Below are 15,229 nucleotides of genomic sequence, written 5' to 3'. Positions count from 1 at the left end.
CATAAAGTATACCTCTTTTTATAAATAAATGATTGTGCATAGGTGCCAGTACTTATGAAATTCAACTAACACTGGATTTCAAAAGAATAACAATGTATATAATATAAACAAAACTATAATTGTAACCTAATCAACAAAACAAAAAAATGAGCAAAATAGAACCAGAGACATCGAAATACAGAGCAAACTGAGTGACCGCAGGGGAGGGGAGGGGGTAACAGAGGAAAGAGAGGGAAGGGGCCAGCAAAGGAACATGAACAGAAGACTCACGGGTACGGACATTGTGGGGTATTTACTGTGGGAGTGGGGGACAGGGTAGGGGTGAGCAATGGGGAAAAAGGCAGGACAACTGTAACTGAACAACAGTAAAAAGAATAACAATGGTTATTTATGAATGGTATGATTATAGAAAAAATATCTTCCTTTAGAAAAGTCTGTACTCTAAATTTCCTATAATGAACATGAGTTTTTTCTAATTATAGGCAGACAGATAGGCAGACATATTTTTTAAAAGAATAGACCTATTTCTAAGTACACACAGGCATGAAAGACCTTACCCCCAGTCTGGATCCCATCTCCCATCACTGTTTAATTATCAGTGGTGTCGAAACAACTCATAGCCCCTGAAATTCTTAGGGTTGAACATAGAAGAATGAAATTCTTTAATATCAAATGCACTATTAGTTTTCTTTACTCATAGTCAGACTCAACGCAACCCAGAGGAAAATGTAGGCAGCAGAGGGAAAGGATTGTTTCTGCTGAAACTACCTTATTTAAGTAGAAAACATTTTATCATCATAAGCAATGTCATTTTTCCCATCACTTGAAGACCAGTATTAGTGATGTGGGTTAGGTTTAAATGTTCTAAGCAATGAGATACTTAATTCTAGGCATTTGCTTAGTTAACTTTTCTATTTTGTTCACCTATGTATAATTTATTTTTAATCCCACACAAATCGTACAACTTACTCCCTTGGCTTTGTGCTCACAAGAACTCTTAGAGGCTTTCTGCTGTTTAAGCATGATTTCAGGAAGCAGTCCACTTCATTGAAAGGTCTCATAAAAACTAGGTCACCATTAATAGCAAAAATTTTTTTCCCAACTTCCATGCCAGCCATCTAAGAGAGAAGTAGCAAGAAAAAAATCAAATTATATTTTAATAAGGTATCTATTTTTTTCCCAGAATTAGAATTTGAAAAGGTTTAGAACTTATAGATTTTGACATTTTAACACATCTGCAATGTTTTTATACAACTTTGTAAAACAGAACTGTGGGCAAGATAACATTTATTCTCTCTGACCTAGTTTAAAATTTGATCACCCATCTTGACTAAAATTCTCCCTCCTCCCTCCCTGACTTAACATTATACTCTTCCCGTGAACCTTTCTTCTGCTGTATTTTATAGTTATTTTTTACATTTCATTCATTTTAACTATAGTCAAACCCGAAGTTAATTTTTTTTACTGTCTTTTCCATGTACATCCAATTAACTCAGAGAGTTTCAATCTCAATACAGATGTCAATGACAACCAAATGTGCACCGTTAGCCTGAGGAGGCGTAAGTGTCTCCAGGGCAGGAGAGACAAATGGCCCAGCATCCAAGGGGGAGCACTTCAACAAGAACAGACTACAAGATGCTGAAAAGATGACAAAGAAGACATTCTCTCTCCATGCCAATCATGCTGTTCTTCTTAACCTACACAATAAACAATGCCTATAAACAATATGCTCTTTTAGTTGCCAGATAAATGATGGAAATCTGAGAGGAAGCATTTAATCAGGGGCAGACCCAGATGAAGCTGTGCTCTAGGAACATCCTCTGAAGCTATCTGGGAGAAACATTGCCTACTCACAGAAAATTACTAAAAACAGTCATTTATTGACCAGGCCCACTAACAGAGTATGAGTTGACAAGAGTTATTTTGTTTGACATGAATGTGCTGTTCATTAAACCTTGTCTTACGTGAGTTTGTGATCTGGTAAAAGATAGAGACCTTGCGCACCATCAGATGAGTAGGTGACTGACACTTTATTACTAACGGTAAATAGATTCAAAGTTAAAAGCCATGCTTCGTTCATTACCACGTTCTCTATGAAAGATTAACTACTGAGAAGTTTGCTGGGGGATTAAGCATTTTAATGCCAGGAAGCAAGGTGAAAATACTTGAACTCTGATAATTATTATCAGAGAAAATTTTGTCTATTTTGTTCATTGCTACATTCCCAGACTCTAGAAAACTGGTTAGCATATAACAGGGGCCAAATAAATATTTCTGAATGAATGAACAAATAAATGATCAGGAGATTTCTTGGTTGAAAAGGCTGGTGAGGTGAGAGAACATCAGTCAGTATTAACCCAATTCAAAAGTAAGTCAAAGCATGTGCTTTACTGATGGAGGTGCTATTTATATGACAGTCCAAAGTGATAGAAAAATAGACATGGTCCTTAATTTAATGGAAGAACCACCTGACATATATAATATAGTCCCACCCTATGCAGTCTCCACAGGGTTCCAGGCTGGCATTAGTGAGCAGGGACATCCCGGGGGCATGGAATGAGCCATTCGGCCTCTCAGGAGATCAGGAGGGGCACAGCTGCAGATATCGCCAGTACTCTCCCCCAGCTGCACCTGAGTACCCAGACACAGGCTCCTCTCACAGACTTCAAGAGCATTTGGTAGAACCTCAGAATAAGATTATTCAGTAACATTATTTTCAATAAAGATACTTAAAGGCTGATTTCAATTAGTTTAGAAATCTATATTTATATGTCATGGGCAACAAATTTAAATAAAAATGTTAATTTACATTACCTCAGCATTAGACCCCTTTTCTACCAACTTAATTATTGGAACTTTATTTTTGTCTTCTAACCCAAAACCATAGCTGCCTTCATTGGATTTAATCTGAAATGCAAAATATTAACATTATTAATAAAGCAAGTAGGAAAAAGTTTACAAATCAACCAGAAATAATATGCATCACCACCAAATATGTTTATGTAATCTCCTGCTAATATCTAATCGAGAAGAAAACATTAGCAAAAAACTTACCAATAGTGATTTAGCTATAACATTTTCCACAACTTTTAAATCATGTTTCATAAGTCGATGTTTCATATTGGACCCTTCCATTTCCTCATCCGCAAAAAAACGGAAAAGTAGAGGTTCATCTTTGAATTCACTTTTTTCAAGGACTAAGGAAACAGAGATATATTCAAATTGTTTCAATTAATCCAAAAATCCAACTCTTTGTACAAACTGATAGACATTCAGTAAAATAATACTAGTACCATGGCCTCAATCTGACACTCCTAGAACAAGTTATGCACACTATGATCCATATGATAATTTTCTATTTCTTTGTATAATTTTCAGCCAATGTTTCCTTTAATTTACTGTTACCTAAAAACTTTTGAATTTTTAATATAAGGTATTTTTTCAATGTTAACTTTTTTATACTTAACCAAGTCTTTCAATTTCCACATTAAAACCTAAATTTAAATAGATTATATTAAATAAAAAATTATACATTCCAAAACATAGAAAATTATAGTGTTTTGAATTTGTAGTAAACATTTTAAGTATGTCTTTTAATATCCCGCACAATGGTGGGAAAATCCAGCTGGATTAAGTGTTGTCTTTGTGTGTGTGAGCAGCTCCCTCTGCGGTCGCTTTGTTCTAACGCTTCAAACCAGAAATAAGTCTTCTGGGTGAAATGTGATTTTAGTTTTCGTTAATTCCTCGATCTTTTCTGTTTAAAGGCATTGTTTTCAAATAACCTTATTTTTGCAAGGGTCACTTTTCCCTTTCATCTGAACATTAACATTTTCCTTCAAATTCAAGGTTTATGTTTTATAAGCCTTTTTAAAAATAAGGGTTAATACCAATAGAAAGCATTTGCATTTGGTGAGCTACTGAAAGCAGTCAAAACATATTAAAAGGGGAATCTTTTCTATTTCCATTCACATTCCTTAGAACCTTGAAGAGAAGTCTGTTGGGACAGGTGCTTTATCAAGCCAGGGAGTTAAAGGGGAGGCAGTGGTCCCCAAGCACAGCAGAGATGTAAGTCTTTATGATGAGACAGACCTGCATTTACATTCCAGGTCTGGGATTGATTCTGGTTTAACACTGGGAAAGTTACATAAACTCTTTGAACTGCAGTTTTTTCATCTGTGAAATGAGGACCATAAAACCTTCCTCATAATGTTGTACAAAACCAAAATGAGGTAATAGTGTAAATAACTTGACATGTAGTAAGCAATCAAAGATAGTAGCTATTTATTTCATTATTTTTATAGGGTTCCAAACGATAATTATTGACCAGGTAATTGTATGTACTTGCTGATTTCTGGATGAAAGACTGGCAATGTGAGTTAATAAATGAAATTATGGACCACAAGTTAAACAGTAACATAAGTCATAGCTAACGATAGAAATGAAAATATATGTGAGATCGAGTTAGGTCTTGTCTATGTAACATAAGCAGTTTCCCAAAGCTCACATGGTACTTTACTACTGTTTTCCTCCCCAAAATGGTCTGTCTAAAAGGAATAGGAGAAGAAGACATCAGAAGGGCTAGGCATGAGTTGAACTGATTGTGCTTTACTGACAGAGACTTTCATAGGAAAAACCTTTGTCGTAACTCATCATTTTAAAATGTGTTGAAATCAAATTATTGCTTATTTATTACTGCTTGTTTTCAGCTTAAAATTATAGTTTTAATTCCCTAGAATGATATCATTGCTTCCATTCAATGGTTTGCTCTTCAAGGATCAGTATTTCAGTATCACAACTGACACTGTGCTCTATAGATAGTGGAATGTAATGGAATTCCCAAAGTAATATACAATAACCACGGACGCAGTCAAAATTGCTGTAACTTTTGCTATAGTTCCTTCTTCATAAAAAGGTAACAGCCTTTTGAAAGTAACTGACAAATAGGTATCAAATATTTGACAAGTGCTATGAAATACATGTCTATAAAAATATATGTGTGTGTGTGTGTATATACACACACATATAAGCAATCAAAATAGATTGTTTAGGCTTATGAAATCTCTAAGATGTTATGTAGAGGAAAAACTAAGATGTTATTTTTTATAAATTTAAGGGAAATTAAATCTTCAAACAAGAAGGAAAATCAATCTTTAATTAGTAGCCCAAAAAACCGATTTCTTCCAGAGATTTATTATTTTGTTCTAAGTTTAAAAATATTTTTATAAAATATAAGAATATATAACTATACATAATTCTCACTGAATCATTTTAATACATTCTAGCATTCAGAAAAAGTGAGTCTGATCTGAAATAGTTTCAAAGCATATAATCTATTTTTCTTCAGAACACCTAAACTCAAGCCCTTGCTCTTCTGGAATCAGTTCTATTCTAGAAAAAAAATTGATGAGTAGTCATGACAACCGGGAGATAACGCAGATGTGGTGACCCCACGTGCACACAGGGCAAGGCCCAGACAGTCTTGCTTGTCCGTCTCTAAATGACTTCACTGGAACACTGAGATATTCCCAGAGTCCTAACAAAAACAGAACGGTAACATACACCCGTAAGCTCCCAGAATAAACATTCCTACCATGGTGCATAAATCCGTTATCACAGAGTCCAACGCCAAATATCATTGCCTCTTCTCTGGTACGGCAATCCCCCTGTGAACCATAAAAGCACCATACAGGTTAATAGGCAACCGAAGGCTTGCATCTCTATTAGCACTAAGCTGACAAAGTCATTCATATATTATAGTATACATTGCTTTCATAAGCCCACAATATATCTATTTGTTATAAAACATTCGCTTGATAATGAAAACATATCCCATTGACATTAATATTCTTGAGAAAAATCATACTTTATTAAATATGAAAAATGTGAAGTGCCTAAAATTTATTGCTACCAAAAATTATTCCTTTCTTATATTTCTTTAGCTCTGTATCCCAATTTTGCATCAAGGAAATATCCTGTACAATGAAATCACATTAAATAAAGCTAAGTAATCTTATGTGTGATCTCAGCTAACACTTCCCTTTCACCAAATGGCCTTGCTCTTTAAACACCCCTAAAGAAACCTACTAATCTAGGGTGACTGGCTGGTAAAACCCTTACAGTAAATTGCTCAGCTGAGCCAACAAATGTAAGCTTCTTTCTCATTATCTTGCCTAGAAAAAATAATCAGAGCTTATAACTGAACTGAGAAAGAAAGCCCAATGCAACCTCTTGTCATGGTACCTACTTTATTCATTTAAGTATGGATGCATATACACAAATATGTAAGTGTATACGTATTGTGTGTATGTAACCCTAGATTTGTATGTTTTACAGTTTAAGAAGTGCTTTCCATATATTATCTCATTTTTCCCTAGTCCTTTTCGAACTCAGGTACTCTACCTAATCTATCTTCTCCCCTGTCTATTCCACGTCTGTGTCAATACTCCAGCATTTCTGCATCTAAGATTATCATAATTTTTGGTACTTTTTCCAAAATATGCTGTTACAGAATTAAATTTCATTACACAGAAATGCCATGTTCCAAAACTTTAAACGGGCTCTCTTTTTTACAGCCATAACATATGAAAATTTTCTATTTGATTTTCAAGGACATCCACATCCTGGCTTCATTCTCTCTCCAGTTTACTTTCTAAATATGCACACCTTTTGCTCCAGCCAAGTTGGACCCTACTCCTGCCTGAACTCTGTGCTTATTTTCCTCCTTGCTTTCATTCATGTAATTACTCGCACTTACAATGCCCTTCTCCTTACCCTTCACCCATTTAAACACTAGCTCTCTGTCTATCAAGGACTAAGACAACTCTACCTCATGCTGTGACACCTCCTACCCTCACTAATTCCTCAGTTAACTAACAAAACACTTACAATCTGTATCTGCAGACAATGCATCTGTGTCCTTTTCAAATTCTAGCTGTTAGGTAACTTTTATGCATTCATTTGAAAGGTGTTTATATTTTTGCCACATAATATGCCAACTGCTAGAGATAATACAGTAAAACATTCAAACATAAAATACTTTCCTGCCCTCAAGAAGTTTGAATCTAATGAATGCTACTTAACATGTGGTCTATAATAACTACCAATGAGATATTATACTAGGTACTGCCCTTAGTACCTAGTACTAAGTACCTAGAAAAAGGTTAAATAGGTCCCTGCCCTTAAAAATGTGCATGTTAGCACACTTTCAATATATTACGGTATTTGCTGAAACAGATACACCCAGGAAACTGGGACCACAGAAGAGGACCCTGGGCCCAGTGTGGAGAACCCAGCAAAACTTCCAGGGGGAGATGATGCTGGAGCACAGTCTTAGAGGAGACAGAAAAATCATATCAATCCACTTGAAGGAAGGACTCAGGACTACTTCCTGTTTTGTTGGTTTGTTTTATTTTAATCATCAAAGTACTTGTGAAACTTATAAAGCTTGTTTATTAATCACTTACATTTGGCTGATTATTTAATTGATATGCAAAAAATACTATCTGAAATGTTTTGGTATCCATATGCCTGATAAAGATCCTATCTGTGCCACATAGAACCAGTGAGAATTAAAAAGGGTACAACAGAAATGACTTTGGTTGTGAAGAAGAAAAGCATTATTTAATTATAAAATATGACTGGCCTATAAACAAATTACAACTTAGATGATTTAAACGATGTTTGAGAAGTACATTAATGTACTTGCTACATAAGGAGTTGATTTCATGGAATATATTACTATACACCATATTGTACTAGAAGCAGCACAATGAGTGAAAGATATATTGAGAAGAAAACGAGAGTTACAATATTGTCCAAGATGCCATCATATTGCAATATATTGCAGAACAGAAAAACTGTCTGATGCAGACCATACTCCAAACAATACATAGACTAGCATACTGGAAATAATCTGTACTCTGGCCTCTAAAGTTATCCAAATCAATTAAGCCTATGAAATTTAGCTGCTCATTATCATTTGTGAGTATTGGTGGAAAGAGACCCTTACTCTTTACATTAGAACTTTATTCTTCTCTTATCATTTCATTATGTTGCTTTCATACTCAAAGCCAGCCCAGTTTTCCTAATCTGAAGCTAAGCAATAAGAGTTAACTATTACAATTAACAAGTCAATTATTACTTATTCCAATGCTTACATTTGAATAAGTTTTACAATATCAGAATCATGACACTTATGTGACAAAGAAGAGATGACATACATGTACACAGTATGCTATCACAGTAAGTAGCAAATGTGAAAATACAATCTAGAGAGAGTGAGTGCCTTGTCCAAGTTTGCATAACTGCTTAGCAACAGAGCTGTCACCAGATGCCAGGCTACTGAGTCCCAGTCCACTGCAGTTTCTACAGACATGGTCATAACGGACCACTAAGAAACCCTGAAGAAAAATACCTGCAACTTGGTCCAGGTTTTAAACAACTTACTCTATTCTTCTAATGGTCACACTTGGAAAGTAAAAATGCCAAAAGGAAAAAAAAAGATGATAACTGACTTCCCAAGTCAGAAGTTTAAATATTTATTCACCACCAGCTTTTATTTCAAACAAATGTTCTTCAGTTTTCTCACATAACCAACTTATAGTACAAGTTCATGTGAATCTTGTTGCATTACAGTTCCTATGTAAAATCCCAACTCTGATGTTAAGTACAGAACCTATTCCAATGACACACATGGGTCATTGTGTTAGAAAAGGCTCTGTTTAGCATAATGCTTTCCAGTTATGCTAAGCAAAATAAGCCAGGCACTGAAAGACAATTACCATTATGATCTCACCTTTAACAGGAACCTAATCAACAAAACAAGCAAACAAGCAAAATATAACCAAAGACACTGAAATAGAGAACAGACTGACAGTGACCAGAGGAGAGGGGGGAGGGAATTTCAGGGGAAAAGAGGAAGGGTTTACAGGAACAAGTATAAAGGACACATGGACAAAATCAAGGGGTGAGGTGGAAACAGGAGAGAGGGAAGGAGGTCTGGGCAGTCAGCTGGGATGGGAGTAAAAGGCAGAAAACTGTACATAAACAACAATTCAAAAAAAAAGAAAGAAAAGGCTCTGACCTAGTAAACACATTATATGGTGAATTAGGGTTTTATCTAAAGATAATTGTCGGGGTTTAATACAAAATCTTAACTTCTGCCCTGGCTGGCATAGCTCAGTGGATTGAGCGCGGTCTGGGAACCAAAGCATCGCAGGTTCGATTCCCAGTCAGGGCACATGCCTGGGTTGCAGGGCACAGCCCCCAGCAACCGCACATTGATGTTTCTCCCTCTCTTTCTCCCTCCCTTCCCTCTCTAAAAATAAATAAATAAAATCTTAAAAAAAAAACTTAACTTCTAAATAGAATACGTTTAGGTGCTATAAAATACAAACATAGGTGGTCTTGGATAGTTTAGAAATTAATATTAAAATACAATCTCAAATGCATATACATAAGCAAATGTGGGTTAAACATTAATATTTTATTTTTTAAAAGATTTTATGTATTTCATTTTTTTTTAGAGAGGGAAGGGAGGAAGAGAAAGAGAGAAACATCAATGTGCAGTTGCTGGGGGCTGTGGCCTGCAACCCAGGCATGTGCCCTGACTGGGAATCAAACCTGCGACACTTTGGTTCGCAGCCCGTGCTCAATCCACTGAGCTACGCCAGCCAGGGCTCGTTAATATTTTAAACAAAAATAAACACCTTTATGGTTAGTATCAAATGTTATTATTCACCTGTAACAGTAAGTAGGCCACTTTCTTTAATAACAAAACAGTAAAACTGTTTATGGAATTGACTCAAATAAAATACCTAAATATAATGACAATATTTCAACCAAGCAATATTCTGTTTTCCAAAATAGTATGTGGTCGATATCACTTTTCTTAGCCTTGTTTTAATCAAAAGAAAATATTTGATCATTTATTAGTTGATCTAGTGTAATAAAACATTTAAATAAATTTACATGTGAATATCTATTATGATGGGTGAGATGCCCTGATTGGCAAACACCATTTTCCCAGCTCCCATATTCTAAGAAACAGAATAAAATCACAACAAATTTTGTACTTTCCTATTTAAAATGAATGGAGGTGGTTATTAAAGTTCGTAGTATGGAAGCACAATTATTATCTAACAGAGAAAAAGGCATAGGAAGGCGAGAATAACTTGCTAGGACTATTAAAAAGATACTTTAAAACAAATTAGTGAACAAAATAAACAAAAAATTTAGTGTATATCCATTGTTTATTTTCAGTGGTATTCAGATCACGTCATTTTTTATCTAAGTATCTCATCTGATCATTTAAAAACAGGAATATATTCTTGAAAGATGACATAGCACAAAAATTAAGCCTGAAGACCCTGCAGTCAAATAAATTAAGAAGGTTCAAATCCTAACTGCTTCATATTAGCTGTATGAATTGGTCAAGTCATCTCACTGTGCCTCATCTGCAAGTGAGGATAAAAAAAAAATACCCAAATAACATGCTCCAAGCTCTCATCAACAATGACCATAACTCAGCAACTTCTATTTGTCTGCTTACCTGAGCAATTAACCAGTCTATCAGTTTGTTGGCCATGACTACAGATTTGTAGGTCCTTAAATGGTAATCTTTATCTCTACAAAAATAAATAAATAAAAGAAAGAAACCAAAACTATTAAGGAAGGAGATAAGTGAGCACAGAGAAATATTTCATGTAGTACGTGCAACAGGAACATTTACTCAATGTAATCTGAATCAATTGTCCACATTACGTGTAAATAAGAGAGGTTTACAAGGTTGCACAACACCTGAAAACTCCTCCATCAGTTCCTACCAGTAGAGGAGACCCTCAATGATACCAAAGCAGGACATTTCTTCTTTCACATTTTCTTATATCCAAGTAGGTTATGACTGCCATGTTACCTGCTAATAACTTAGTAGAAATACAATATCTCATTAGTAAAAGAATAATAAAATAGATTTTTCCCCTTTAAATCAAGATAGATTCTGCAAAACCTCTCTAAATGTGGAGAAGAAAGCAACTGTTTAATTCTCAACCCTGACTTCTCCAGGAAGGCTGTACTTGCTCTGAAAGACCGTCCATTTAGCTCGGCTACAGTGGAAGATCATAGGCCTGTCCTATGGTAAATACACTGAGAACTGTGTCATTCATTTTGTCATGATCATGTCACATCTCCAGGGAAGCCAGGTAATCAACTGTCCCAAATCAGACTCCTTTCAGCAGACTTCCCAGATCTGAGAAATCACTCAAGTTTAGTTAGATGTCAACAAAATGCTGGTGATCAGAACTAGACCCTGAAGGCAAAAGTCTATACTTCACTGAGTCTGCAGGCCTGGATCAAAAGGGAGTAAGAAAGTGACAGTCTTTTCAAATCGTAAAAAAATCCAAATTGTGAACAACTTGAAGTTAATGAATAATTACTTGCTATATTCAGAGTTTCTACCCTCAGTCAGGGATTTGCAATTAATATTTGCATCATTTTACCCATTTTAATAAAGAAATCCCTGAAATATGGTTGAAATTTCTGAGATTTCAATAATAATTGCACTAGGTTAGCCAGTAATCAACAGAATTTTTTTTTAATCTTTTAAAATCTGTCTCTCTGTTGATACCTCACCACCCAAGAAAAAGTTAGGAAGGAAAAAGTAAATCTATTATAGACCATATGTTGGTTTGTGAGTTCTTCACCCAAGTAATTTTTTTTTCATAAGCTGAGTTCATACATATTAAAAGCCCAACTATCATAACATTCCATCTGTTTTATGGTTTTTTCCCATAAATTTTCCCTAGACAACTCATAAACAATTGTCATTTTTAGCCAAAGAACAATTCTTTCTTATCAGCTCTTACCAAGTGTAACTTCTTGATAAGAAATCCCATATGGCTAAAATATATTTTCAGAACACATTTTCTCACATTCAAACTCAATATCTGGGCAGATGACACTAAAAAATTAACTATTATTGTTTTCTATTAGTTTAGCAGAGAAAATTAATTACCCACTTGCTAATGAGTTAAACAAACTCCTTTAAGTATTAAATTATTCAAAATATTTGCAGGGCGTCTATGCCAGAGAATCAGCAAATGTTGGTTCTTTTTCCCCTTTTCACCTTGTGAAGCTTGCCTATGAAAGCGGAGAGGGCACTCCCAGAGTAATGGGTGAGATCCCCTGTCATCCCTCAGAACCCACAGTGTGTTCTCTCTGAAACATTAGTGGGCGATCCCCTACACTCAAACAGCAACTTCTGAAATGTTTTTATTTTTAATTAAGCTCTGTATTTCCTTGGAATTGGAAATCAGAAAGAAAATTGGAAACACTGTACATCAAACATCTGAATTCTATAGCCACAATTGAAAAGCTTCTTTATTCGTTCTGGAAATTGCACATCCATATTTTTTGCATACAAAATATGTTTGTCAATAAACTCTGAATGATATCTGGCCTTTTGAAATTAGTTCAACATTACATTCTATCAGTTAGTGTACATCAGTGTATATTAAAAAGCACAATAATACTGCCGATGGTCTCCTGTATTTTGAATCATTAAAACATTGAGACAGCAGAAAAATGTTTTCTGCTGTCTTTCTAAAGAGACAAACTGAAAATTAATCCTGATTCCACTTAAAAATAAAAGGCATAGCTCTTCAGAAGGAAAAACACAAGCAACACAAGGGAGAATAAAATTATTAAATTATACTTATTAACTTCAAAGTGATTCCTTTTTTTAAAAAAGATTTTATTTATTTACTTTTTAGAGAGGGGAAGGGAGAGACAAGGAGAGGGAGAGAAACATCAATGTGTGTTTGCCTCTCCAACTGAGGACCTGGCCCACAACCCAGGCAAGAGCCCTGACTGGGACTCAAACCATCAACCCTTTGGTTTGCAGGCTGGTACTCAACCCCTGAGCCAGCCACATCAGCCAGTGCTCCAAAGTAGTTCTTAGTTTTCAAATATAAAATCTTTCCTTTGAATAAAGATCATTAGAAGGAAATATTGTTAAATAAAATACACACTCAAATTTGGATTACACAATTTAATTTAAAATAAATATACAAGTAATCATAATGGTAAGTATTTATAGTAAACAATACCTCCAAATCCTCTCCCAATTAGTTATTATTTATTAAATGTTAACAGAATATGGGTCATTTCATTATGAAGTCAACAATTTATGGTGAATTGAAGATAAATAATTTTAGAAATTAAAAGAGTGGAAGAAACTATACATTAGAACCTCAGAAAATTTATGCATTTTTAAGATAAATTATTAATCTTTAAAAATAAAATTTTCACTTTTGGGAAAAAAAAGCACAGTGTTCCAGCTGGATAATATTTACCTAATATGCAATGTAAATACTTCCATATAAGTTGCCCATAACTTAGCAATCAGACTCACCTTATCACTGGAGTAAATAAACTATGAAGACGGCAATATAATCGTACACCCTATTGTAAAATAAAGATATATCAAAAGCAAGTATCACCCAAAGAACATACCAATGACATTTTGAAATAAATGTATTTATTTACTGTTAATATTTTGGAATCATTACAAAATCTCAACCAACATATGTTATTCATATGTTACATTATAATGTAATATATGTTATAAGTCATAGAGATAATATGACTTAAATCATTAAAAGTAGGATTAAATTTTGCTCTAAATTTGTCATATACATGACATATATATATACAAAGGGTTTTTTAAATTTTTCTTAAAATACAAAATATTAAAATATAAATATATATAAAAATATACAATACAAAATACAAAAATACAAAAATTATAGCTCAATATTTTATATAGAATATTAAGTATATATTTTATACATCTATTTATATATATATTTGTAAGTATATGTAATATATATTTGTAAAATATATATTTAATATTAAAAAGTACTTAATATTATAAAGTATATTTGTAAAATATTAAGTATATTTGTATAAAATACAAAATATTAAGCTATAGTGTAAACAAAATATAAACCTATGCAGCAATATATCATATTACTGGTTCACTGCATGTCAATATAAATTTTGTCAAGTGTACAAAGAAAAATGATATTACATTAAATTTATATATCTGAATTTTTTTTATTTATTCATGTACCATGACCACTTATTACTACACATAAAATAGTTTGAATGGATATAACCTTTTGAATGATGCAATTGCATTACTTCCATTGAGAACTAGGTCAGACAATGAAAAAGTGATTTAACATTAGAATTCTTGAAATAGCAAGAAGAAATTCAACATTTAATAATTGTCTGTACCAGAAGAATATTTTAAGTCTTTCAACAGCATTTTATCTGGCCAAACTATGACATGAATTCTGCTATTGATTAAAGGTTGTAGAAGCTCTTACCTTTGAAATCACGTCCTGCATCTCATTTCTTGGATAAAATGTTCCATCATCATAACGAAACCTATATAACATCTGTTCTGGTTTGAATTGATGTTTATCAGTAACTAAGAATATAAAAACAATACATTAAAATGCTGAAAATCTAACAGGTGGCAGCTAGAAACATTTATGAACTATTCCCAAACACTGAAACTTTAGTTTTACCAAATGCTTTTGTTTTCCTGGCACAGTAATGCAAATCCAGTATTTAGACAGTAAGATTCATGATAAGATTTGGTTATATAATACATTTACCATTTTCATATAATGACTTAAGAACTAAGTTGAGGTTAGCAACATTTAGCTAGCACATTATATGTATTTGTGTGTATTTATATATAAATATAGAAGTCTGTGTTTTCTATTTCTTTACAAGGCCACAAAGTTGGACACAATGTGCTCTTCAAAGAGCAGACATTCCGATTTATGTTGAGTCTCCGCCCTACAAGTGAGGTTTAGCATTTATCTGTTTTATGCCACAATGATCAAGCTAAGACCACACATAATCCAATCTTGACCCTTAGATCCTATGTTTAGATCCCCAAAACAGATTACATAACTTCAATATGTAACTGATTCTGAAATTTTAACAGTTTTATTACAATGAGAAATGCTTTCCTTTTGTGTCACTGAATTCTTTTCCTCTGTGGAAAATGAGAGTAGTCATCCTTCTCTTGCATCCTTAGAATGAAATTTTCATGTTCATAAAAACTCCTATTAAACTTCCTCTCAAATTTTCTTTTTTCCAGAAGTCATTTTATAGACAATTTTTTAAAATGAGTGTTCTAGAAAGGAAAAACCTC

The 15,229-nt window shown here is 33.8% G+C and overlaps 1 protein-coding gene across 1 annotated transcript in view; it reads right to left on the bottom strand.

Annotated features, from left to right (window-relative positions):
• The window catches only part of PREX2 (phosphatidylinositol-3,4,5-trisphosphate dependent Rac exchange factor 2), a 221,529-nt gene that overhangs the window by 115,150 nt on the left and 91,150 nt on the right, over positions 1–15,229 (bottom strand). Inside the window, 7 exon segments of the mRNA XM_028533661.2 lie at positions 970–1,118; positions 2,815–2,907; positions 3,055–3,197; positions 5,591–5,663; positions 10,550–10,625; positions 13,409–13,458; positions 14,388–14,491. Coding sequence (XP_028389462.1) covers positions 970–1,118; positions 2,815–2,907; positions 3,055–3,197; positions 5,591–5,663; positions 10,550–10,625; positions 13,409–13,458; positions 14,388–14,491 — 688 coding nt within the window.

This window comes from Phyllostomus discolor, chromosome 7, assembly GCF_004126475.2.
Source record: "Phyllostomus discolor isolate MPI-MPIP mPhyDis1 chromosome 7, mPhyDis1.pri.v3, whole genome shotgun sequence".
NCBI classification, from domain to species: domain Eukaryota; kingdom Metazoa; phylum Chordata; class Mammalia; order Chiroptera; family Phyllostomidae; genus Phyllostomus; species Phyllostomus discolor.
This window is presented reverse-complemented; position numbering and strand designations above follow the sequence as displayed.